Consider the following 26,330-nt stretch of genomic DNA (forward strand, 5'->3'; position numbering starts at 1 on the left):
ACATGAACCTTCATTCCAGTAGGCCTTGGGAGAGCGTCTCATTTAGTGGCCATCTTGGCCCTTCCCACCCTCCCCAGCCTTAAAGAGGTTGTTAGGCCCCTGAGTGTGGGATGTGCCCTTGTCTTGCCTGGTGCAGTGGAAGACCCTGCCAGACCTGAGTCTTGGATCACACACTGTGTTCAGCCTGAGGTGTGGGTGAGTCCTCTGCTTCTCCAGGCCTCAGCTACTTACTCCAGGTGACATGGTGTATTAGTTTGTTTTGCATTGCTATAAAGGGATACCTGACACTGGGTAACTTATGAAGAAAAGAGGTTTATTTGGCTCATGGTTCTGCAAGCTGTATAGGCAGCATGGTGCCAGCATCTGCTCAGCTTCTGGAGACCTCTGGAAGCTTCCAGTCATGGCGGAAGGTAAAAGAGGGAGCCTGTGTATCAAATGGTGAGAGGGCACAAGAGAAAGAGGGAGGAAGGGCCAGACTCTTAAACAGCCAGATCTTGGCAGGTACAGTGGCTCATGTTGTAATCCCAGGACTTTGGGTGGCCAGACCAGGTGGATCACCTGTGGTCAGGAGTGCAAGACCAACCTGGCCAACATAGTGAAACCTCATCTCTACTAAAAATACAAAAATTAGCCCATCATGGTGGCAGGTGCCTGTAATCCCAGCTACTCAGGAGGCTGAGGCAGAAGAATCACATGAACTCAGGCGGCGGAGATTGCAGTGAGCTGAGATCACGCCACTACACTCTCCAGCCTGGGTGACAGAGCAAGACTCTGTCTCAAAAAAAAAGAAGAGAGAGAGAGAACTCACTCCTTACCTGAGGACAGCACCAAGCCACTCATGAGGGAGGAACCCACTTCCATGGCCCAAACACCTCCCACGAGCTCTCACCTCCAACACTGGAGGTCACATTTCAAGGTGAGATTTTGAGGGGACAAAACATCCAAACTCTATCAATGGTTTGTTAAACGTGGCAATAATAATAAGCCCACCAAGCAGGCTAAATGGATGCACTAAATAAGTCACATATATAAAGCAAATAGGCTTAGTAGGTGCTCAATAACCCAGGCTTCCCTTATCTTTCCTCTCTCACCCCGAGCTATAAGGTCTATATTGGGCACCAGCTCTGGCCAGAGACATTGAAAATAAAGTCACCCCTAGTCTCCTGTAGTGTATATAATAGGATGAGCAATGGCTCTACTGGGACCCCAGGTCTTGCCTTGCTAAGGCTACAGGGCCCTTCGCACCAGGGAAGCAGCTTGGAGTACAGCATGCCGTGTTGAGTGTTGGAGCAGCCTGGCTCTGCCACGCCGTGTCCAAAGTCAGTGTGAATGACAGCCTGAATGGCTCACTCGGGGCTCGGGAATGGGGCAGTCTCCCACCTTCACAGGCCCCTCACCTTCACAGGACGCTTGGTATCCTCTGCAGGTTTTAGGTTCATGGTGAGTCTCTCAGTTCATCTACTTCACATTTTATAAGTAGGAATCTAGCTGGGCATGGTGACTCACGCCTGTAATCCCAGCACTTTGGGAGGTCAAGGTGGGTGGATCAGCTGATGTCATGAGTTCAAGACCAGCCTGGCCAACATGGGGAAACCCCACGTCTACTAAAAATACAAAAATTCGCTGGGCGTGGTTGTGCGTGCCTGTAATCTCAGCTACTTGAGAGGCTGAGGCAGGAGAACTGCTTGAGGCCTGGGAAGCAAAGGTTGCAGTGAGCCAAGATGGCATCACTGCACTCCAGGATGAGACTCTGTCTCAAATAAAAAACAAAAAAGATAAGTAGAATCTGAAGCCCAGAGAGGTGATATAACTTACTGAGAGTCACAGAGCAAGGGAATGCTACACTTGGGGCTAGAACACAAAGCTGCTGCCCGAGTCTTTGGCTGTGGCTCAGAAAGTTCAGTCACTGGTGATGATGAGGACATCAGGAATGAGAGTGGCCAGGGAAATCTGCAACAGACCCTTCCTCTGCCTAAACTGCTCATCCGATGATGACATTGAGGGGAGCTGGGGCCAGCGGCCAGGCTTTCAGTTCCTTCCTCCCTGCTGGTCATTTCCTTGGCTTCAGAGCAGCACGGTGCCCACACTCTGAAACGTCCACCACAGGGGGCACAGGGCTCTGATCCTTTTTGCATAAAAGAGCAGGACAAAGGCAGGGACCCTCATGAGGGCTCTTGGGAATTCAGTTCTAAGGAAGTAGGTTGGGCCTGGAACAAGTTCCGAGGCCTTTATTCCTCTTATAAAATCTATAGAACAACAATAAATTGGCTTCAGGTAATTCCTCAACACTTGAGATGGGAGTCCTTCTTGTGCCATGTACTCAGCCTTTTAGGTCTCAAGGGTCACCTCTTCCAGGAAGTCTTCCTGTATTGTTCCCTCTTCTGTCCACTCCTCCCTGCATTTCTCCACCCCCTTGCTCTGCCCACACCTCACCTACAGCTCCCAGACCACTGTGCTATAATCATGGGCCAATGTATCAGTCTCCACCACATGCCAGGAGAGCTTGAGGTCAGAAACCACGTCTCCTCCATTCCTGTGCACCCAGCATCCGGTGCAGGGCCCAGCACTACTAAGAGCTCAGTATGGTTAGTTTCCTGACTGAATTGTGGGTCAGGCTAGAGCACGTGTCCCCATCAGAACCGGATTCCTAAGCCTCCCTTGCAGAATTCACTGCAAGACCCCAAACTCTGCCGCTGCCTGGAGGCTCTCCTTGGCTGGTCATATCCTAGAAGGAGTTCCCTCACCCCCAAAGTGTTTCTTCGAGTATTCAGCCATGCACTTCCTCAACAAAATGCTTAGCCCTGCAGTGGGGCCTGAGGACACAGAAATGAAAAGGGCACGATCTTAGCCTCAGGTGGCTCACAGTCAGATGAGGGAGGCCAATGCCCTCTCCCTTGCCTCCTTCCCTTCTTGCCTGTCTTCCTTCTTCCTTTTCATATGTATTTATTGGGCAAGAGACACACAACTACACAGAGTGACAAGAGCCAGGAAGGTGGCTGTTGAGAACTCTGCAGGAGTCCCGAAAAGAATCCCCAGCAGTCACCAGAGGCCTTGGCAAAGGAGATTTCCAGGAGACTCAGCATGGATATCAAATCTTCCTATTAGAGGAGAAGCTGTGAGTCATAAGCCCCAAGCAGCCCTACAGACTTCCCCGTGAATCACCCACTGCCCTCTTCTCCTCATTGGAGGCACATGCCATGGGGAATTCTACTTAGAAAATGAGGGAGGAAATATGGGGGAAGTGGTGGGAGGACAGGGCTCAGAGTGGAGTCCCCGAGGCCCATTTACCCACCATTGTCTTTCTAGACCTACAGCCCTGATCCCAGAAGCTGAGTCTCAGGATGGCAGGGTCTCGAATAGCCAGGGCCCTCGTGTGGCTTCCTGCTTACAAAGTGCTTTCACACACGTTATTACATCTGCACACCACTGTGTGTTATGGGAAGGTCTCCAAGGGAAATTGCTTCATGAGGAAGGGAAAGAGGCTGGTTGAGCAGAAAAGAATCACTTCCCCCTAGCTTGGGCCCAGGACCCACCCAGAGGGGAAGGGAATTGTCCATAGCCTGCAAAGATCTTTCACTTATCCATCACATTCACTAAGCACTGAGCACTCCCTGCATGCTGGGCACTGTTCTAAGGGCAGGATGGCCCAGGTCCAGGCAGAAAGAAGAGCATGGACCAAGGCAGGAGTGAACTTTGCCCATGCAACATAAAGCAATGAGGCTGGGTTGGCTAGAAGGGATGAGGGAGGGAGAAGAGTGGCAAAGATGTGGTCAGAGATGTGCAGCAAGACAAATATCAGATCTTGTAGCCTCTGCAGTCCCAGCTACTTGAGAGGCTGAGGCAGGAGAATCACTTGAACCCGAGAGGCAGAGGTTTCAGTGAGCTGAGATCTCGCCATTGCACACCAGCCTGGACAACAAGGGTGAAACTCCGCCTCAAAAAAAAGAAAGAAAAGGGCCGGGCGCAGAGGCTCATGCCTGTAATCCCAGCACTTTGGGAGGCCGAGGCAGGTGGATCACAAGGTCAGGAGTTTGAGACCAGCCTGGCCAGGATGGTGAAACCCTGTATCCACTAAAAACACAAAAATTGGCTGGGTGTGGTGGCAGGCACCTGTAATCCCAGCTACTTGGGAGGCTGACGCAGGAGAATCACTTGAACCCGGGAGGCAAATGTGGCGGTGAGTCAAGATTGCGCCACTGCACTCCAGCCTGGCAACAGAGAGAGGCTCCCTCTCAAAATTTAAAAAAAAAAAAAAAAAAAAGATGAAAGAAAGGAAAAGTCAGAGGGATGAACACAGCACTTGGGGCCTCTTTTCCCCAAAGGGTATCTGCCAGTTATGAAATAAAAGGATCAAAGACTAAGAAGTTGAGCAGAGCTTTTAAAAGACTCATGGGTCTAATGGGACAAAAATTAAAGCTCAAGGCATACCAAGGGGGGACCTGGTACACCCTATGCTTTGGGGAGTATTACCCAAAAAATTAATCCAGGCTGGAGAGTCTGGTAAATCCAAGCTTTTAGTTGAAACTCCAAAGGGATACACCCGTAGACTCAGAATGAGCTAGTCATAACAGGATCTAAAGCCCAACTTCAGGTCATCACAACCCATTTCAGTCTCCAAGTGGATTAAGGTGATGTGGGATTCCTAAAAAACCCCTAAACACCTTCCATAAAGGAAACCATCTCTAATGGAAAATAACATTACCTTAAGCTTCAAATGATCTCTAAAATTTTTCATATACAATGCCCGACGATCAACCAAAAATGTGAGAAAATGAAACAAAATCAAAAATCAAGTGAAAAAATAGACAATAGAAATAAGTACAAGGATCCATATAGTTATTGGTTACAGACATTCAAATAATGATGTTTAATATGCTAAAGTATATAAATGGAGAAATAACTGAGAATTATCTAAGGCAAATGAAAGGCATCAAACCACAGATTCAAAAACACCATGAATCACAAGCAATATAAACAGAAAAAGAAAAAAAAACTACAGGCATATTATAAATGAAACTGCTAAAAATCAAAAACTAAGAGAAATTTCTAAAGCAGCCAGAGGAAAAAAGACAGATCACCCTCAGAGCGACAACAAGGCAGTTAGCTGAAATCTCAGCAGATGTAACAAAAGTTAGAAAACAATGGACCGTATCTTTGAAGTGATTAAATAGGGCCAAAACTTGAATTCTTTACCCAGTAAAAATTCTTCAATAATGAGGCTGGGCACGTGGCTCATGCCTATAATCCCAGCACTTTGGGAGGCCAAGGCAAGTGGGTCCCCTGAGGTCAGGAGTTCAAGACCAGCCCAGCCAACATGTCTCTACTAAAAATACAAAAATTAGTCGGGCATGGTGGCAGGTGCCTATAATCCCAGCTACTTGGGAGGCTGAGGCAGGAAAATCGCTTGAACCTGAGAGGGTGGAGGTTGCAGTGAGCCAAGATCACACTACTGCACTCCAGCCTGGGGACAGAGGGAGACTCTATCTCAAAAAAAAAAAAATCTTCAATAATGAAGATAAAAACATTTGTAGGGAAGCAGAAACTAGAACTTGTTCTCAGAAGATAATGCCCTAAATACAACACTAAAAGGATAGCTTTGCCTGCTGGTTAGGAATAGACAGAGAGAGGCAGTGCTGAGGCAAGGAGACCAGCTTGGAGGCTACTGCAGCAGCAGGCCAGACACGATGGTGGCTGGACAAGAGAGGTAGGTTTGTTCTCAAACTTCTGGCATCAAGTGATCCTCCTGCCACTACCTCCCAAAGTGCTAGGGTAACAGGCATGAGTCACCATGCCTAGCTCAGAGAAGTAGTTTTGGAAATGATGAGCAGTGATATATTTTGGAAATGGATGTGTTTGAAAATGGATCTGTCTCAATTTGCCATGAAATTAAATATAGGTTATGGGAGAAAGGGAGGAGTCAAGGATGTCTCCACAGTTTTTGACCTGAACTAATAATGGAAGAATGAAATTGCTATTAAAAAAGGTGGGAAGATTGTAGAAGGAGCTGGTTTTGGGTGACTCAAAGATTTGTTTTTGGAATTGCCAAATTTGGGAGCCTATTTGACAAACATGGAAATGTCAAGGAAGCTATTGGATATGCGAGTCTGCAGTTAGGGGAGAAGTCTAGGCTAGAGATATGGGTTTGTTTCCTTTTCTTCATACTTCCCTTATAATGATGATAATCATGACAATGATGGTTAAAATAGCTAACATTTATTGTTTACTATGTGTCAGGTACTGTGCAAAACATTTTATATATACCATTTCATTTCATCTTGACAGCTACCATGTGAAGCAAATACTTTCTTTCTTTCTTGTTTTTCTGAGATGGAGATTTGCTCTTGTTGCCCAGGCTGGAGTGCAATGGCACGATCTCAGCTCACTGCAACCTCCGTTTCCTGGGTTTAAGTGATTCGCCTGCCTCAGCCTCCCAAGTAGCTGGGATTACAGATATGCGCCACCATGCCTGGCTAATTTTGTATTTCTAGTAGAGACAGGGTTCCACCATGTTGGTCGGGCTGGTCTCGAACTCCTGACTTCAGGTGATCTGCCCTCCTTGACATCTTGAAGTGCTGGAATTACAGGCATGAGCCACTGTGCCTGGCCATGAAGCAATCGTTTCATTCCCTTTTTAGACATGTCAAAACTGAGGTTTTGAGAGGAGAAATAATCTTCCCAAAGTCATATAGACACTAGTTGGACCTATCAGTTTTGTCTCAGGTATTTGGAACAGAATCTCAGAATTTCCTTTGGTGGTATTATTTTCTTTCTTTCTTTCTTTTTATTTATTTTTAAATTTTTTTTAGAGACAGGGTTTCACCATGTTGGTCAGACTGGTCTCGAACTCCTGACCTCGGGTAATCCACCTGCCTTGGCCTCCCAAAGTGCTGGGATTACAGGTATGAGCCACCACGCCCAGCCTGGTGGTATTATTTTCACATCTACTGAGTGTTTTACAAACCATGGATACTTAAAGCATGTTTATTGAATGAGTGAATGATTGGTGTCGATCTTGATGAAACTTTTAAATCCCATCTTTGTAGTGGGCTCCACTGCAGAGGGCTGTCCAGGCTGGGAGGGAAGGAGGGCCCAGGGGTCAGAAGTATGTGATGCCCCCACAGGCCCTTGCAGGGGAACCCATCCCTGCAAGAACCAGTCACATCTCCATTATACCAACTCACCTTCTGAAGGTCCAGGACCCCTCACTGCCTCTTCCCAGAAAGTATCTATTTCCTCCCCTCTTTGTCTTCCTGAACCAGCCTTCAGGAACCCCGGGGATTCCAGGACCCTCCCACCCTTGGTTATGGAAGGGACTTAGCACTGACAGTTGGGTGGAAGAAGAGAATAGATGCAGTTCACTGCAGGTGCTTCTTACACATGAGGGAACAGAGGCCTGGGAGGGGGAAGCAGCTTGCCCCAGGTTAGTGGGGCAGGGCTAGATGAGCTCAGAACAGAGGCCACTTCCCCAAAGCTCTGATGGCCCAGAGAAGAGTGTTGTATGATGTGGGCCCAGGGTGTCCCTTCGGCAAGGCAGCCTACTTCTATTTTGTTCTCCTTTGCCAGACATTTGGGAGGGGCGCTGCTGCTTGAGCAACAGAATGGGGAGCAGCTGAGTCACAAGAGGACGAGACTACTGGACCATATTGCAGATTGGGAAAACTGAGGTTAAAGAGTTTGATAGCTTACGCACTACTAACAGGTGGCAGAGTCAGGATTTGAACGCAGGTCTAGCCAACTCCAAGTCACATCCACAAACATCCCTCTCAAACCTCAGGTCTTTGCTGCTCTCCTGGCCTTGGTGTTCCCTTTCCAGTTCGCCTCTCAAATGGGCAACTGGGTTATATCATTCAGATCTTAGTTTATTCTGCCTTCATAGCCTTTGACCTTAGTGATTATCTTACCCCCAATATATAGTGCCATGAGATGGCAAGTGACAAAGTAAAATTCTTTCTGCTGTTCAGCTAAAATAGCAAAAGTCTTTTAGCTAATGAGTAGGAATTTTGTCTTGCACCAAAGTATCCCTGAGACTATATATTTGTCGATATTTGTTGAACACATGGATGAATGAATGAATGAGTGAATGAATGAATGAGTGGGCCTCCTGCCTAGCTTTAAAAGCCACACTCAAGGAAAAGGTGACTGTAAGGTTATCTTCCTTGGCAGAGCACAGTTTTGTCCACTGTGGCGCTAGCAGAGAGCACACCCTTTGTTCTCCATCCGACGGAAGACACCTCCTTGGCTCGCAGAGGGGAGCAGGGTTGCTGGTCTGCAACTACAGGCTGTCTCAAACAGGCTCGCCCCACGGAGCTCCGGAAAAGAGGTAGGCAGCCCTCCCACCTGCTCTCCAGAAAGCAACCTGCAGAGAAAAACAGCCCGGGGTGACCCGGATCCACCCGGCGAGCGCGGGGCGGGACCGCGGCGGCACCGCGGCGGCATTGTTTGCCTCTGTGTATGGCAACCAGAAACCACTGCAGCCAGCACTTCTCTGAGGCACCCCACCCCCCTTTATTTTAATCTCCTAAACTGATTTGTCAGCAGCAGGAAGTGACATGACAGCTTTCCTCACAAAAGGGAAACTCCTCCGTGTTACCATGGGGATGGAGGCCACTGTAGGATCACAGATTTATATAATCTTAAAGGTGTATACACCATGATGTCATCCTCCGACGGGCCAGGGGAGGGAGGGAAATGGTCGCCAGAGGTTGCAAGTCCAAAGCAAATTAGCTATGATTTGCAAAATTCCAAGGAAAAGAGAGAATGCGGTGGAGTTGGCAAGATGGGGGCGGGGGTTGGAGGTATTATAAAGAAATAAGGGGTGCCTGGAAATCACAGAAAAGCATAAAGTATGCATTGATGCATTTTCTACATCCCAGAATTAAAGAGATGGGAGGAACAGTACTCAGATCCAGTGCAAATTGGTCATTTTACTGGGTGGGAAAACTGAGCCAGGAGAACTGACAGAAGTCATTAGTACAGAGGCAAGGGGATGGACACATTTCTCCATGGCCTACTGTGTGCCAGGCACTTTACATTCATCGGCCCATGTCTTTCTCACAAGTGAGCCTCAGTTTCCTCCTTTGTAAAATGGGTGTTGCTATTAACGGTTATTTAACCTTAGCAGTGCCTGGCACACAGTGCTCACTCTAAAACTGACAACCATCATTACCACATTATCAGTATTAAATGATGATGAAGTCTTATCTCAATCTCTTCCTAAGACACAAACACATTAATAGATTTTGAGTATCTTTCTTTTCATCCTGAGGTATTAATTCTTTCCCAAGGAAAGCAGTCTGAGACCAAATATGACATTTTCTGGAGGGTCTGAGCACAGTGGGTCCAGTACATGTGGATAGGGGTCATCATCCCTGGCTCTCAGGGCTGGCATGAGGCAGAGTGGCTTGAGCTGGGAGAAATGAGTGACTTGTTTTCACTGGCAGCTCCCTTAGGCAGCCACTGTATTTTTCCACTGCGTGGATCACACTGGAGATTAATTTTGGTTCAGCCACTGCCTGCCAAGCAGAAAGTGAAGGCCCTAGCCCACGGGGAAGTCAGCCATGGTATCTGTCACAGCCTTGATGTCGCTGGTACATTTCCACGGAAAGATATTTACAATAGTAAATTTCTAGGCTTTGATAAAAACATTGGGTACGGTTTGTTTTGATAGGCATGAACATACTTGTAATCGGAAAGCCAGCTGAGGAAATGAGCTTGCCAGCCCAAGTTCTTAGAACTTAGAACACAGAGATCTTTCAGACCCTGGGAGTCAAGTGGCAGACAGTGAGCCAGTGGGGCAAAGTCAAGGACACTGATTCTGTATAAAGATCTTAAACAATGGGGCCGGACAAGAATCATGGCACAGGGTGCTCCTGGATAAGGCGAGTGAGATATTTCCTTTTCTGCTTCCTATAGCACTTTGTCCAGAAACAAAGAGTGGGGGTGGGGCACTAAGGGGCCAGTAATCCAAGAGCTTCATTGTTTTTTTTATACAACATTATAGACTGGATTGCAGGTTGGTAGCAATTACATCTTTTCTGTTTCAGTTGGTTGGCAAAGGGAGTACAAATTCAGAATATTATCCTAGAACAAGTCAGGTTTAATTGCTTATCTTCAACAAAATTATGAAATCAGAGCAGATGACCTAAGGAGGCAACTACTAAAAATGCCATGTCTGGGGCACAATGGCTCACGCCTGTAATCCCAGCACTTTGGGAGGCTGAGGTGGATGGATCACGAGGTCAAGATATCAAGACCATCCTGGTCAACATGGTGAAACCCTGTCTCTACTAAAAATACAAAAAATTAGCTGGGCATGGTGGTGCGTGCCTGTAATCCCAGCTACTCAGGAGGCTGAGGCAGGAGAACTGCCTGAACCCAGGAGGTGGAGTTTGCAGTGAGCCGAGATTGGATCACGCCATTGCACTCCAGCCTGGGTAACAAGAGCGAAACTCCGCCTCAAAAAAAAAAAAAAAAAAAAAAATTCCATGTCTGTTTCGACGTCCTCCACAATGTCAGCAATGGTCAGGCTGGGGATGGGGTGTTGCAAGTGATTTCTTTACATTGTATTTGCTTATAGTGTTTGTATTTTTTTTTCTTTTGCCATTCAATATATTATTTTCACAAAAACCAAAGCCTTTTTAAAAGCAAAAAGAGTGCCACAAGGTGGGCAAGTGAAAGTCCACAAAACAGATATAGATTCCAATTCCCCTATTGCTGCCACTTAGCTATACTGGGTCTCAGCATCTCATTTGCAAAAGGCCTGGCTGAGTTTCTCTGGGGGCAGGTAGTACACACTGACTTATGTCATGTATTTCAATAAACTTTTGTCTCTTCATAACCCTAGCACAGTTCAGAGGGGAGGGAGACTTTTTATACTACCCTGAGGAAGGTATTAAAAAGGCAATCCAAGCAAGTGGCCGTTTCTTCCTAGCTTTGGCTCTGGGGACACCCTGGCATCTGGGTGACATAGTAGGTTACAGAGCTGCTAAAACGGGCATGGATGGGCACACTGACCAAACCTAATACTCATTTAAATGTCTTCCTCGCAACCCAGCCATTTCATGGGATCATAGGGACACCACAGGGCATAGGATCAGATCTCAACACATTCTGCAAGCTCTTGTCGGAATTCTTCCCTAGTTCACAGGTAGAAGAGGGGTTGGATGTGGATGCCAAAGAAATAAAAGCATTGAAATTTCAATAGAAATGCCATAATTTATTCCACTGTATAAAAAAAGTCATCCTTACGTAACAAAATGTCTTCTCAGAAGAAGAAATATATTATTTCAGGTCATAAATAATCAGCAAACATACAACTGTTGGCAACTAAAAAAAACTCAACACTGGTGTTTTCCATCAGTGCTGAAAACAAACCTGCTCACAATATATTTACAGATAGTACAGTACTCAAAAACAAAAATTGAGGTATTTGGTTCTAGGAGTAGACAATGACATTTGTGAAGGCAGACACCTACACAAAAATAAATAAGGTGTATATTCTCATATGTGTATGTGTTGTCGGGAATGATAATACTGGTAGGTATGTCAAGCATGAAGAGATTCTACAAAAACCGGGGCAAGCAAAAAGAAACTGGCTCACACACTGAGTCCTTTCTCTTCTGCCCCATTTTGTCAGAGGGACTTGATGTACCCACTACATATTGGTCCCGAATGCTGAGTTCAGCAAATGTCTTGACGCTAAGTCATCAGGACGACTGGTTAGGAACCCAGGAGAACTCGAGTGAAATTAAATAAATAAGGACCAGCTCTCTCGAGCCCCTCCCAGAGTTATTGCATTTCTCCTCTCAAGAAGGAGCCTGGAGTCCCGGTGGGATGTGAAGAGCCTCACCTCCCGTGGCCTTTCAGCAGCTGGGAGAGGTCGTGATGGGGCTCTGCAGGTAGCTCAGCGCACTGTTCGTGGAGTGGACAGGGATGGAGACAGGGAAGTTGAAGACGGTGGTGGTGGAGGTGCCTCGGTCCAGCACAGCCATGGCAGGGCTCCCAGCCTCTGCCGAGCAGTGTGGGGCCAGCACCTGGGACTCAAACTGCAGCAGCTGGCCCATGAAGCTGAAGTTGGGGGAGATGATGCTTCGCCTCTGCTTCACAAACTCAAAGGCCTCATCCAGCTTGACTCGGTTAGTCCTCATGAGGTAAGCGAGGCAGATGGTGGCTGATCGGGAAATACCTGCCTGGCAATGGACAAACACCCTTCCTCCAGCATTCTTGACGGAGTCTGGAAAACAAAAGGAGCAGCTAGTTACTTGAGAGCTCAGGAGAACCACCCCAAGCCCAGGTACAGGGTGTCTGAGAAAAGTCATGGGTGTCTTATCTAGAAATGGTCACTATCACCACATGCCATCACATGGATACTGCTCATGGAGCAAGGCAATGTGGGTGCCATGCAAAGGGTGGCACAGGATTTAAACCCAGACTGGGAGTTTCCACTCAGCAGATAGATCTCGGACCAGTCAATTCAACTTTGTGAGCCCCAGTTTGCTAATCTGTAAAGTGGGACATCAAATCAAATTCATATTTTGCAGGAATGTTGCCCACACTAGACAGATACTGAATGTGTGGAAGAAGGCTCAGAAGACTTCATTCAAGTCCTTGCTACAGAGGATGGGCTTAGGGGCTAAAATGAGAAGAGAGAGGCAGAAAAGCCCCAGGCATCAATTCCATTTACCTATGAAGTCAATGGCCTCATTGAACCAGGAGCTGATGTCCGCCTTGTGGTTGTCCTCCACAGGGATACTCTTGTACTGGTAGTGACCCTCAAAATGGTTGGGACAATTGGCTGAGACGTTGATCAAGGCAGTGATGCCCAAGGCATCCAGCATGTCCTTGCGGGAAGCATGGTAGGCACTGCCCAGGTACAGAAAGGGCAGGATCTCCACCGGTCCACCCTGAAATCCAGAAATATCCAACCTTCGTCAGCTTGCTCAAAGCCAAGGCCAGTGCCCACACCCACAAAAACTTCCTGCTGGAGAAGTCAATTTCAGATACCAGGTGAACTCAGTTCTTTTGCTGGAGGATAAATAAATAGAGGTCTAAGCCCATTTGCCTGGGCAGGACCAGCAAGTTCATTTCTGTAGAGCCTACAATTAGAGACTCGGCTTCATCAGACCACTTAACTGTGGAATAAATCATATCCCTGTGTCCCCTCTTATAAATAAAGCTGTAGGTCACTTTCTATATTCTCCCTGGCACTGCTCTTCCATGTCTTTGCCAGTTCTTACTTCTCCCCTGTGGCAGGGGCGCCTACTAACCTGATCGTAGAGTGGAGTACTGCAGGAACTGCACCCAGATTCCGCGCTGTCAGGGACGCTAGTACTCAGGGGAAGGCTGAGCCCCATGGGGGTCGACTGTTTGCTGCACAGCTCCGGGCAGGAAGCTGAAAACGCTTCGTATCCTCCTGGGAATACAAAGGCATTTTTTTCCATTAGTGTCGCCGGGACTGGGCACCTTCATACAAACTCCCCCACCCACCAAGGGCTGGAAGTTTACATCCGAAAGGCCCAGGCAAGTCTTTGTTCCCAGAGCCAAACAAAGCCAATGACAAGTTCCAGAGATAAATGTATTCCAACGCCCACGCGCTGCAGACGGGGCGGGCCCCCAGGAGCCGAGGGCCAGGGGTACCGGGCAAAACCTCAGGGGTATACGGCCCGCCCAGAGCTTCCCCGAGGGCGTACCTTTGAGGAAGAAGACCTTCGCGGCGCGCGCCTCACGGCAAAGCGCGCCGGCCGCCAGGGCCAGGGTGCCGTCGCGCTTGGCGCCGTCCAAGGCGGCGCTGCGCTCGTCCAGCAACACCACGGCTTGGTAAGCACCGGCCAGCAGGCGGCCGCGCAGCTCGGCGTTGGGCACGATGTGCTCCAGGCCCATGGCGCCCTTGGCCCGGCGCCGCACGATGGTGCTGAAGCGCACGTTGACCGAGCCGGCGATGTGGCCGGCGTTGAAAGCGAAGAAGGAGCGGCAGTCCAGCAGCAGGCACTGCGCCGCGCGCTCCCCCAGCAGCGCCCGCAGGCCTCCGGCGTCCAGGGTGCCCACTTCCATGACCATGGCCGGCTTCAGCGCCCCCAGTGTGCTCGACCCTGCGGTGCTCTTTGTCCTCGGGGCCAAGGGCAGGGCGGCGGCTTTCGAGGAAAAGCTCGACACCGCCCCCCGGGTCTCTCTGCGCGGAACCAAAAGCCGCTTTTGGACTGAGAGGGGCGTCACGCAGGACTCAGGGTTCCTCGGCTTCTTAGCGGCCCCGACTGCCCCTCCGATCAGCGTCGCGCACACAGCCCGAACGTCCTTCACAGCTAGCCAGAGTGGGAAAGCGCCTTTATAAGCGGCCTCTCGGGGGGCGGGGCGGACCGGGCGGGCGCGCAGGGGGAGGGGGTGTTTGTTTGAATGGTGATCACGTGATAGAGTGGTGACGTCACCCGCCCTGCCCGGCCTGGCGCCGCCGAGCCAGAGGCGAAGACGTCATCAGCCTCGGAGCCGGGTCCGCTCGCCGCGCACTGGCTCGCGGCCCGGCCCCCGCCCTGCTCCTGGCGCGTCCCCTGGGACCTGGTCCGCGCCGCGCTCGGGGCCCAGCGGGGCGGAGGAGAGCTTGCTGCCAGCTGAGGCTGACCTCCGGGATGCGAGCGGCCCGGAGAGGGGGCGACATGCCACCTGCCTCGGCATCGCCGCTCCCCGGACACCTCCCTCCCCGAGTCCCCTTCCCAGCGCCCCTCGGCCGCCGACCTAGCCGAAAGGGGCTTCCTGCACTTTTGCATAGTCTTGTGCCCCTTTCTCTTATTTCCTCATCACTAACGAGCGAGGAAACAGGTTCCCCGGGCGAAGCGACGGACTTGCCCAGAACCACACTGCTGGGGTGGTGGTAGGAGCAGCAAAGAGGCGCCTAAGATGAAGTTTATAGAAAAATGAACAACTCTGCCGATAGAAAAGTCGTTCCTACCAAGAGCGACCTGAGCGAGTTGGGGTGGAGAGGTTCAGGGCAATGCTTTCCTGTTTCCCAGACTTTCTTTAAGGTGGCTTTAAAATACCTACGTTTGCCGTGAAAATGCAAGCAAGCAAACCCCCACCGGGAAATAATTACTAGTCTTGTGGCCCCCGGAAGACTTGGAGCCGAAGAAGGCAGGTCAGGGGGCTGGAATCCCGGTGGGGGTCGCAAGGCCCTGCGGTGGGTTCCGGGTTTTGGCGTATTGAGGGGTGAGGGGCGACCCGCAGCGCGACTCGACGGCTCCCCCCAGGGGCCGTCCGACGCGTTTCTGTCACCTTGGCTCAAGACCGAGCTTCTCCATCCCTTTCTTTATTCCACAAATATACAGTATACTGAGTGAGCGCCCACTAAGCTGGCGGGGGGGGGGCTCCAATCCGGAACAGAAGCCGCCCCTCCTCCCCCCGCTCCCGGTCGTCGCGGCCGTTACTGGCTGAAAGCAAACTCCAATCCCGGGCCGTTCTGGGCGGAAGACAGGACCTGGATCGCAACGGTTGGGAAGACCCCACACAGCAATATCCGTGCCCTGAGTCCCAGTGACGGCCCCCTGGACAGCGGGGCCTGCTGCAGCGACGCGACGCGCTAGGTACACAAACATAAACATTGCGCCACCCGCCCGGGTGCCGAGTCAGGAACATTCTGCGGTTTCCTCCCCTCCTGGGGGAGGGGAATTCGCCGGCCACCCTCTGTCGTCGCTGTGCGAGTTGTATCACCACAGGCAACTTCTGCATTTGTCTCGCTTAGCCTGTGTGCTTTCCGCCTGCTCAAATGTTCTGCCTGGATTCTTCTAGAAAAGTTCAGGGCATGGAGTGCTTTTTTCAAAGGGCGTTTTCTACCTTCATTTGAACCTTGGTCGAGGACAGCAAAGAGGTCCTCAGATAAGAGCAGCACCCTCTCTGTGTGGAGAGATAGAAGAAAAAGAAATTATTTGTTTATACTACTTATTCAGCTAAAGAACTCAACATACTTTTTGCGTTGAATCATAGAATGTTACAGCGGCTGACTTTTCACTGCATACCGACTTGATTTGTCCCAATTTTTTTTCTTCACCAAGCGTATTTATTATACCTTCCCCTACTGAAATTTTTCAAAAAGAAAACTTTTTAAGGGCCGCACGTGGTGGCTTATGCCTGTAATCCTAGCACTTTGGGAGGCTGAGGTGGGGATCATTTGAGGTCAGGAGTTGGAGACCAGCTTAGCCAACATGGTGAGACCCCTGTCTCTACTAAAAATACAAAAATTAGCCGAGCCTTCTGGTGCATTCCTGTAGTCCTAGTTACTCAGGAGCTGCCGGGAGGCAGAGGTTGCAGTGAATGGAGATCATGTCACTGCACTCCAGCCTGGCTACAGAGCAAAACTCCATCTCAAAAAAAAAAAAAGAAAAGAAAAACTTTTTAATACAAATGTCACAGTGGTAGTAGCACAGTCTGGCCCTAGAGTCAGGTGTCTCCTGGTCTCATCTGCCTTTCTTTCTCTTCTCTTGCTGGAAAGAGTACAGAGAGTAGGCTTGACCCTGTCATTTTGCTGCTGGTTGGTCCTGGGTGAGTCTCCACCTCTACTGAGCCTCCAAGCCCACATCGGTACAGTGAGTCTACACTGGCCCACTTTGTAGATGGTTTAAGGCCCAAGTGAGAGATGTGGGGTTTAGGGAACCCAGGCCCTACCCCTTCCTGATCTCTATGATTCACTGTATCTCTAGGGTTTCCTCTTCCCAGCAGTATGGTTCTTTATATATCATCATGCCCCTGTGCCTTTTGGAGACTTGCATCAGAACTAGGGAGGTCACTGCAAGCCATTGGCTTATGGGAGACATCAGTAGACAGGATCCCAACTCAGGGAGAGCTCCTCTTCAAGACCCACTAACAGTGCTCAGGTCAGTGGGTCACCTGCCTGGAGACAGGTGGTAAAGGTGTAGCCACCTAGGCCCCCCAGTCCAGGCAATGGAGATGCAGCTTCTGACTGGGGATAGAGCCAAAGAGAGCCCAGCATCATCTGGTCTCTAACCACAGAAGGAGTGAGGGGCTGGCCTTGTGGGCCTGGCTACCAGACGGAAGCAGATAAATCAGTGGATGTTGACTCAGGTGAGAGAATTGGGTCTTTCTGACCTTCCCAATTCTACCTAGTCCTGTTTAGGAATAAACCTGGAGGCAGTGTGGAGTAGCAGGAAGAAGAGATCAGGCTTCTGCACTCCCCAAAAAGCTGGCCTGTATTCCTCACCTTTAATGTGTGGCTCTGAGTAAGTCCCCCCACGGGGCTGAGCTCCACACCTCCGTCCCATGACAGAGAAAATAATAACAACAGTTACCTCCAGGGACTATGGGGAGACTAAGTGTAGCCAGGGTTGGCCCTAGCTACAATCCCTGTCCTAATCGTTCTCTCAAAGGTGACTTTGGATCTGTCTTGGGGTCACAGGAAAAGAAAAGAGTGACGTTCCCCTGATGACAGAAATTGGCCGCTGCTCATTGTCTGCTCTGTGACCTTGGGCAGCAGCTTACCATTTCTGAGCCTCTGTTTCCCCATTTGTAAACTGGGAATAACATCCATTTAGGACCAAGTAAAACAACGTATGAGAAAGAACCTGATGTGGATGACACCCGGAGAGAGTGCTCTCGAGAGAGGGAGCAGGGTCGGTCCCACAGTCATGTTCTCTCTTTCAAAACCCATGGCCTTTTTCCTGTCTCCCCCGTGCTGTATGGAGGTTTCTCCCCTCAATATCCTTCTATGACTCCCCATTTCTTAACAAATCCAAAACTCATTCCCACTGGGCTTCGGCCATCTATATGGCTCAGCCTCCCACTCTTTTTGCTCTCTCTCTTGTGCTCCAGGAAAACTCTGTGAGCTGTGTTCTTCAAATGTTCTAGTCCTCTCCCACGTCTTTGCTCACACTTCTGCTTCCCCTGCCAGACAGGGGCCCCTCTGGGCTCCACCGTAATCTTTTCAAGTGAAGACTCCTCTGGTTTCTCCAAGTTCTCCCTCTCCTGGGCCCTGGAGGACATTGTCCATATATTCTGATTGTGTAAAAGTCACCTAGATCTTCGTCATTCTCCCTCCAGTTTGTAAGCTTGTCAGCTTGAGGGCAAGGGCTGTGTTTTTCTCAGCATTGCACTCCCCATTCTACTACCTTTGATGCGGTGCCTGGCACACAGTAGGTTCACAACTTGGGAAATGGTAGAATTGTTTCAAAGGGTACTGTTGACAAGCATCAGAAGAGAGGAGGGTGGACATTGACATTTATGCAGCCTCACCTCTGGGTTAAGTACATTACAGGTACCATTCCATGAATCTGTCAGTGATCCTGTGAGGTGCTTGTTATCCCCATTTTATACACAGGGAAGGAGGCTCAGAGAGAAGGCATGCCTAAGGTCACAAAGTTGATCATCATCAGACACAGATCAAACCCAGGGCCTGTCTGACTTGAGAGAAGGAGCTGGGCCTGGGTCTGTTCCCGTCTCCAGCAGCACCGCCTGAAGCCTCTGCCTCCCAGCTTCCTGGAGCTCTTCTCGCTGGACAGAGTGGTCCCTTGTGTCAGCCCTGCAGGGAACCTGAAGCCTCCTAAGACTTGCAGTTCAGGACCTAGTGCCCCTGCGAAAGAGACTCAGTGGCCACTCAGGCCTACCTTGAGGGCCTAGCAAGGGGCTGACTTCACCCTCCACACCCAGGCAGTTAGGACAGAGCTAGCTGCTATTGCACAGTTCTTACAAACAGATCTCCACGCTCAGACCTGGCAGGGCCCACAGAGCTGTGTCATCCTGCCTAACCCCCGCGTTTGAGAGACAAGAGCCCAGAGAGGTTAGGCAATTTGTCCAAAGTCACACAGTGTTCAGAACATTCTAACTGTAGTCAGCATTGAATGAGCTGTGTGTCCAAACCCTAAACAGTATTTATCTTTGGAGGGTGAAGTTCCTCTTATTTTCTTCCTTATGACTCTGAATGGTTTGAACTTTTTAAATGTGTAACTTTTGTAACCATAAATAAAAGGTAAGATTAGAAGGCAACCCTATGTAAGTAACAGCAACGTTGTTAAAACCAAGTTACAGAGTTAGACTGCCTGGATTAGAATCTCAGCTTGCTTACTCACTAGCTGTGTGTGTTTTTTTGGCAAGTTACTTTACCTCTGTGAGACTCAGTTTTCCCATCTTTAAAGTGGGAATGATAATAGTATCGATCTTGTAGGGCTGATAGCAAGGTTATATATGAGACAGGCTGTGAGACAAATCTAGCTTGCTACCTCTTTTTGTACAACCCACAAACTAAGACTGGTTTTTACATTTTCAATCGTTGGGGGGAAAAAATCAATGAAGAATCATATTTCATTACGTGAATGTCATATAAAATTCAAACTTCCGTGTCCATAAAGTTTTATTGTAACACAGCCACACCCATTTTTTTCTTTCACACTACAATTGGAGGTGTATACTTGTGACAGAGACTGGTTCACAGAGCCTCAAATATTTACCCTTGTCTCTTTACAGGAAAAGTTTGCCAACTGCTGATATGAGCTCATGGATGAAAAGTACTTTAGAACAATGCCTGGCACAGGGTAACTGTTTAGAAAACTTTGTTATTATTATTATATAGATATTTATAAAATCTTCCCGTCGGATGTTTTTAAAAGCAGTGATTGCTTTCATCATGTAATTCATTGTGTTGAAGGCACAGTTTTCATATTTTAGCATTTCTCAGAGTGCAACAATCGGCGGCATGTCATCATTAATTGACAGCATTTCCTTTCTTAACGGTGCATAAATTAACTAAAGGGCCTCAGAACTGATAACATCTTAGAGCCAGTAAATGCAGTAAAGTATAAAAGGTTTAAGATGGAAAAGAATTAAAGTGCTACAGTCATGCAGTCAACAGTCATTCTAGTGGTGGGACAGACTTATTAAGTGTCAGCACAGAAACTGGGTAGCCCAGGAAAGATGTGCAGAGGAGGGGACCTCTACTCGGAGATGTAAAGGCTGATGTAGGATAGAAATACCTGGAGGAAATGCCTCTGAGAGGTGAGCCTCGGTTACCTACCTCTTTCCCCCTGGAAGCCTCCCCTCCCCATAAAATAAGAATAGTAATAACCCCTAAAGACCACTTTGTGATTCATTATGGGGGACAGTCCCCATCGATGACCATTTCTCTCTCTCCCACTAGCTTGAAAGCAAGGGTATGGTTTTTTGTCTTTCTTGATCCCCAGTACAAATCTCAAAGCCAGGCTTGTTGGACAAACAAATGAAGATGAGCCTGGGAGGCCAGGCAAGGGACCAGGAGCAGCAAGGCCTCCATGACTCACACAAGCCTCATCCCAGAACCAAGGATACAGCCTGCCAGCAATGGCCCCAAGCCACGCCCCACCACTGGGACAGCTTTCTGTTGATTCTTCTTTTTTTTTAGCAGAACATGAATTGAGACATAATTTCATTTTCACAATTAGAAAACAGTAACTAATGTTGGTGGTAGCAAATGAGATCACAGTTTGTCTATTCCAAACTCTTCTCTGGGAAAAGGAGGAGGACACGTTATTGGCACTATGTTCAGAATCATAGCTGATGATGCAGAAATCGTTCATCCCAATTTTGCCTTTGTGGGTAAGTAATTTGGGGGCAGGTCTTATTACTAATAAGTGCCAGTCTCTGCTGAGCCACAGAACTTTGCTAGGTGCTTTATATTCATTTCCTGGTATGATCATGACATTACCCCTGTGAAATGGGTACCCTTACTACCTCCATGTGAAGAGATGGGGAACCAAGGAACAGAGGTTAACTAACTTGACCAAAGACGCACAGCAAGGGCTGTGTCTCTCTCTGCTTTCTAAGTTTTTTGTTCTTATTTCTCCACAGCACATAGCAGGCATGATATGAAGGTGGCATGCTACACAATTTCATTGTTTGTTTCTTGAAATAATAATTTATAGGGGCCTGCTTCTAGATTCCAAAGAAAAGAAAAGAGGAACTATGCCCCAAACTCAGGCTTTCTGCCTGGCCCTGCCTGACTCACTTAGCCGAATTGGACAAATGATTCATTCACTGGCCTTGACCTCAGTGGGTTTGGCCACCCATTGAGAGTGAAGTCACACCTCCAGCACTGTGATGCATTCATTGGTCCAGTCACCTAACTTCATGGCAGGCAAGAACAGGCCTAGGTGAGCCTGCCGGGATCAGGGACAGGAGGGCACACACGTGTTTCTGGATATCCTCGAGCTGTGGCTGGGCTGCTCAGTTCTTTCCTAGGAGATCCTCCAGGTCCTAAATTAGTTTGCCAGGGCTTCCATAACAAAGTGCCACAGACCAAAAGGCTTAAATAAAAATGTATCAACTCATGGTTCTGGAGGCTGTAAGTCTGAGATCAAGGTGCTGGGGATTGGGATTTCAACATAGGTTTTTTTGGGAGAGCACACTTCAACCTATAGGAGGGCCTGTGTCCCAGAGAGAGCCTCCTGTGTGCAGTGAAGGTGTGTGTTCTAAACATGAGAAAAAACACCCCTTGTTTTTGGATAGGATGACTCAATACCACAAACAGGTCCAATTGGTCCCAGGTAAATACATCCCTTTAACATGATCGTCATGAAAATACTGAGGGTAGGTGTGGTTTTTTGTTGTTGCTGTTGTTTTCTGGAGTTAAGTTGATATGAAATAATAAACAATCAAAAATAGCCAGAAATTGATATTTTAGGCTGAATTAAAAAGGAAAAAAAAGAAGAAGAAGAAAAGGAAAAAATAAATAGCCAGAATGTTTTTTTTTTTTTAAAGGGCAGTAAGGTGGAGGTAAGCCCTACCAGACATTAAAAAGCTGCTGGAATTGGCAGGGCACAGTGGCTCATGCCTGTAATCCCAGCACTTTGAGAGGCTGTGATGGGAGGATTGCTTGAACCCAGGAGTTTCACAGCAGCCTGAGCAACATAGCAAGACCCCACCTCTACAAAAATAAAAAATTAAAAGTTAGCTAAGTGTGGTGGTGTGCACCCATAATCTCAGCTATTCCAGAAGCTGAGGTGGAAGGCTTGCTTAAGCCCAGGAATCTGAGGCTGCAGTGAGCCATGATCACACCACTCCACTCGAGCCTGGGGGATGGAGTAAGACCCTGTCTCTAAATTTTTTTTTTTTTTTATATTTTAAAGCCTCTGTAATTAAAATGGTGTCGTTGGAAAGAAATAGCCAGACAGACCAATGGAACATGATAGAGAGTCCGGCAATGTATCCAAGTACATATGGAGATTTGGTGCATGGCCAAGGTGGCGTCTCAGATCACTGGAATGTGATAAAACTTCTTTTTTTTTGAGACAGAGTTTCGCTATCGTTGCCCAGGCTGGAGTGCAATGGCACAATCTCAGCTCACTGAAACCTCTGCCTCCTAGGTTCAAGCCATTCTTCTTCCTCAGCCTCCCTCCTGATAGCTGGGATTACAGGCATGTGCCACCATGCACGGGTAATTTTATATTTTTGGTAGATATAGGATTTCTCCATTTTGGTCAGGTTGGTCTCGAACTCCGGACCTCAGGTGATCTGCCCGCCTTGGCCTCTCAAAGTGCTGGTATTACAGGGCGTGAGCCACTGTGCCCAGCCAATAAGACCTCTTAATAAGCAATGCTTGAACCATTTCATTCCATTTGGAAAAAAGATAAAAGTGGATTCATACCTCACACCAAACATCTGAATGAACGGCAAATGGTCCAGAGATCCAGATTTTAAAAAATGAAACCTTACGACTCTTTTTTTTTTTTTTTTTTTGAGACCGAGTCTCACTCTGTTGCCCAGGCTGGCGTGCAGTGGTGCCATCTCTGCTCAGTGCAGCCTCCACCTCCTGGGTTCAAGAGATTCTCCTGCCTCAGCCTCTGGAGTAGCTGAGACTACAGGAACCCACCACCATGCCTGGCTAATTTTTGTATTTTTAGTAGAGATGGTGTTTCTTCATGTTGGTCAGACTGGTCTCGAACTCCGGAATTCAGGTGATCTGCCCACCTTGGCCTCCCAAAGTGTTGGAATTACAGGCATGAGCCACCACACCCTGCCAGTTTACTAGTTTTAAAAGAAAACAGAGGGAGATTTATTTATAACCCAGGAGTGAGAAAATTTTTTATCTATTTAGGACTCAAAGCCACAAATAATGAAAGAAAATCTTGATAAATTCAACTATTTAAAAATTAAAGTCAAATTTTTAGAAAGCTTTTTATGCCTAAAGCTTCATAAGCAAAATTTTATTTAAAAAAGACAAATGGGGGAAAAATATTTGTAATTTACAGATGAGGGCCAATTTCACCAACATTAAAGGAGTTCTTAAAAACAAAAATGAAAAAGCCAAAAATATGATTTTAAAATAGACAAAGACCATAAGCAGATAGTTTACAAAAAAAGAACTGCAATCCTTCTGAACACGTAAAACGTCCATTCTTTTTTTTTTTGTTTTTAAGAGGCCAAGTTTCTCACTCTGTTGGCCAGGCTGGAATGCGGTGGCTCCATCTTGCCTCACTGCAACCTCCGCCTCCTGAGTTCAAGCAATTCTTTTGCCCCAGCCTCCTGAGTAGCTGGGTTACAGGCGTGCACCACCATGCCTGGCTAATTTTTTGTATTTTTAGTAGAGATGAGGTTTCACCATGTTGGCCAGGCTGGTCTCGAACTCCTGACCTCCGGTGATTCATCTGCCTCAGCCTCCCAAAGTGCTAGGATTACAGGAATGAGCCACCATGCCCAGGCAAGATGCCCATTCTTAATCATAATAAGAGACAAGAAAGTTATTTGAAAGACTGTTTCTCATCCATCATCAGATTAGCCAAAATCCAAAAACTTGACAGCATCCTCTGGGACAAGGGAAATCTGAATATGGACTGGATATTAGGTGATATTATGGAATTGCTAACTCTGGTGGGTGTCTAGAAGAATGTCTTGTTCTTAAGAGATGCAAGCTAAAGTATTTAGCAGAGAAAGGTCATGATATTGGCAACTTGGTCTCATGGTTTGGGGAGGAAAAATATGCACACAAATAAATCAATTAAACGTGGCAAAATTATTATACCTCAATAAAGCCAAAAAAAAAAAAAAGCCACCATTAAGAAAATGAAAAGAGAAGCAGCAGACTAAAAGAAAATATTTACAAAACCAAATCTGATAAAGGACTTGCATCCAGTATTTGCAAAGAACTTCTACAACTTAATAACAAAACAAAAAAGGAGCAAAGTCCCTGGTAGTCCAGTGGTTAGGATTAAAAAAGAAAGAAAGAGAGAAGAAGCAAAATATATGAACAGATATTTCTCCAAGGGAGATATACCAATAGCTGATAAGCATATGCACAGATGCTTAACATCATTAGTCATTAGGGAAACACAGATTAAAATCACCATGAGGTGTTACTTCACATACACTAGAATGACTAATAATAACAGAAGTTGGCTAGGATGTGGAGAAACAGAACTGCTATGGTTTTAATGTTCCCTCTAAAACCCATGTTGAAATGTAATTGCCATTTGCAGTATTAAGTAGTGGGACCTTCATAAATGACGCAGTCTGTGGTATTCTATCATAGCAGCAGAAAACAAACTAAGACAAGAACTCACACATTGCAGGTGGGAATATAAAGTGGTGCAGCCTCTTTGGAAAACAGTTTGGAGGTTCCTCAAAAAGTTGAACATAAAATTACCACATGACCCAGCAATTCCACTCCCTAGGTATCTACCCAAGAGAAATGAAAACAGGTACTACACAAAGACTTGTGAGTCACTGTTCCTATAGCATACTCCATAAGAGCCTGACACTGGAAACAACCTAAATATCCATCCACTGATGAATGAATAGGCAAAATAGGCAAATGTGCTCTGTCCATGTACTGGAACAGTATTCAACAACAGAAAGGAGCAAACTGCTGACACATGCTGCCATATGGATGAACTTCAAAGGTGGGAAAGTGAAAGAATCAGACACAAGAAACTGTACATTGTATGATTCCACTCACATGAAATGTCCAGAAAGGCAAATTTAGAGAAATGGTAAACAGATTAATGGCCTGGGCCTGAAGTGGGAACACAGTTTTCTGTAAGTGGGCATCAGGGAGGAATCTTCCTAGGGGACCACGAGAGTGTTACAGAATTGATTTTTAATTTTTTTTGAGACAGAGTCTCACTCTGTCCCCAGGGAGGAGTGCAGTGGTGCTATCTCTGCTCACTGCAGCCTCTGCCTTCTGGATTCATGTGATTGTCCTGCCTCAGCCTATGGAGTAGCTGGGACTACAGGTGCACACCACCACGCCCAGCTAATTTTTGTATTTTTAGTAGAGATGGGGTTTCACCATGTTGGCCAGGATGGTCTCAATCTCTTGACCTCATGATCCGCCCACCTAAACCTCCCAAAGTGCTGGGATTACAGGCGTGAGCCACTGTACCTGGCCGATTTTTAATTAATTTTTTAAGAGATGGGATCTTGCTCTGTTGCCCAGGCTGGAGTACAGTGGTGTGATACTGGCTCACGGCAGCCTCAACCTCCCAGCCACAATCAATCCTCCCACCTTAGCTTCCTGAGTAGCTGGGACTCTAGGCATGAACAACTGTGCTTGGCTAATTTTTTTTTGAAAAATTGTACAATGGGAGCTTGCTTTGTAGCCCAGGCTGGTCTTAAACTCCTGGGCTCAAGCAATCCTCTGGCCTCAGCCTCCCAAGTAGCTGGGATTAAAGGCACAGGCAACTGCTCCTGGCTCTAAAATTGATTTATAGTGATAGTTGCACTACCTGGTAAAGTTGCAAAAAAACATTGAACTGTATACTTGAAGAGGTTGAATTTTACAATATTTTAAAAGTGCCTAAATAAATCTATTTTTTTAAAAAAGATTTAAGGTTCAGTTTTTTATGGTAATGCAATATTTGTTCTGTCCATTAATAGCTATTATTTGAGAACATTTACAATATTAATGCAGCTTAATCTAAGAGAAATTCAACTTTTTAATATCTCAATACTGGGTATTAATAAGAAACAATAGTCAAAATAATTATGGTCAAAATTATGCCAAAAACTTAAAAATAAATGGTTAGTATCAGTATGACTACACACAATTCAGTATTTGGTGTAAAGTTTTTTGGCTGCAAGACAGAATGTTAGCTTTACTTAACTGTGGGGGGTATCTCTTAATGCTTGGATGGCCTCTTTTGGTATTTCTTCTGTTGTTGGTTTTTGGCCTAGTTATCTGTGACTGTATGAATGGAGTTGAGTGGAGAGGTATCCATTGTGTTAATTCCAAATAAAAGTACGTAACTTACATAGTTTGAATATTTGTCACCACCCAAATCTCATGCTGAATTGTAATCCCCAATGTTGGAGGTGGGGCCTGGTGGGAGGTGTTTGGATCACTGGGGCAGATGTCTCATGGCTGGGTACTGTGTTCA

The 26,330-nt window shown here is 47.2% G+C and overlaps 1 protein-coding gene and 1 long non-coding RNA gene across 4 annotated transcripts; one reads left to right on the forward strand and one right to left on the reverse strand.

Annotated features, from left to right (window-relative positions):
- The first annotated feature begins 4 nt into the window (after positions 1-4).
- Positions 5-26,330, forward strand: LOC144581367 (uncharacterized). 3 transcript variants are annotated; one of them, XR_013531984.1, is made up of 4 exons: positions 5-410; positions 8,164-8,320; positions 19,453-19,520; positions 20,166-26,330. It is a non-coding gene; the product is annotated as an uncharacterized LOC144581367 (long non-coding RNA). The 3 variants fall into 3 exon arrangements; XR_013531985.1 differs by having other exon boundaries at positions 5-236; XR_013531986.1 differs by lacking the exon at positions 5-410 and adding an exon at positions 430-7,664.
- On the reverse strand, positions 11,195-14,295 carry DUSP1 (dual specificity phosphatase 1). Its single transcript, XM_002744574.5, has 4 exons — positions 13,689-14,295; positions 13,266-13,411; positions 12,683-12,902; positions 11,195-12,232 (listed from the first exon to the last, which is right to left on the reverse strand). Exons 1-4 carry the CDS (start codon positions 14,053-14,055, stop codon positions 11,862-11,864), a joined length of 1,104 nt encoding a protein of 367 aa, XP_002744620.1. The 5' UTR covers positions 14,056-14,295; the 3' UTR covers positions 11,195-11,861.

Source organism: Callithrix jacchus, chromosome 2 (assembly GCF_049354715.1).
Source record: "Callithrix jacchus isolate 240 chromosome 2, calJac240_pri, whole genome shotgun sequence".
Lineage (NCBI taxonomy): Eukaryota > Metazoa > Chordata > Mammalia > Primates > Cebidae > Callithrix > Callithrix jacchus.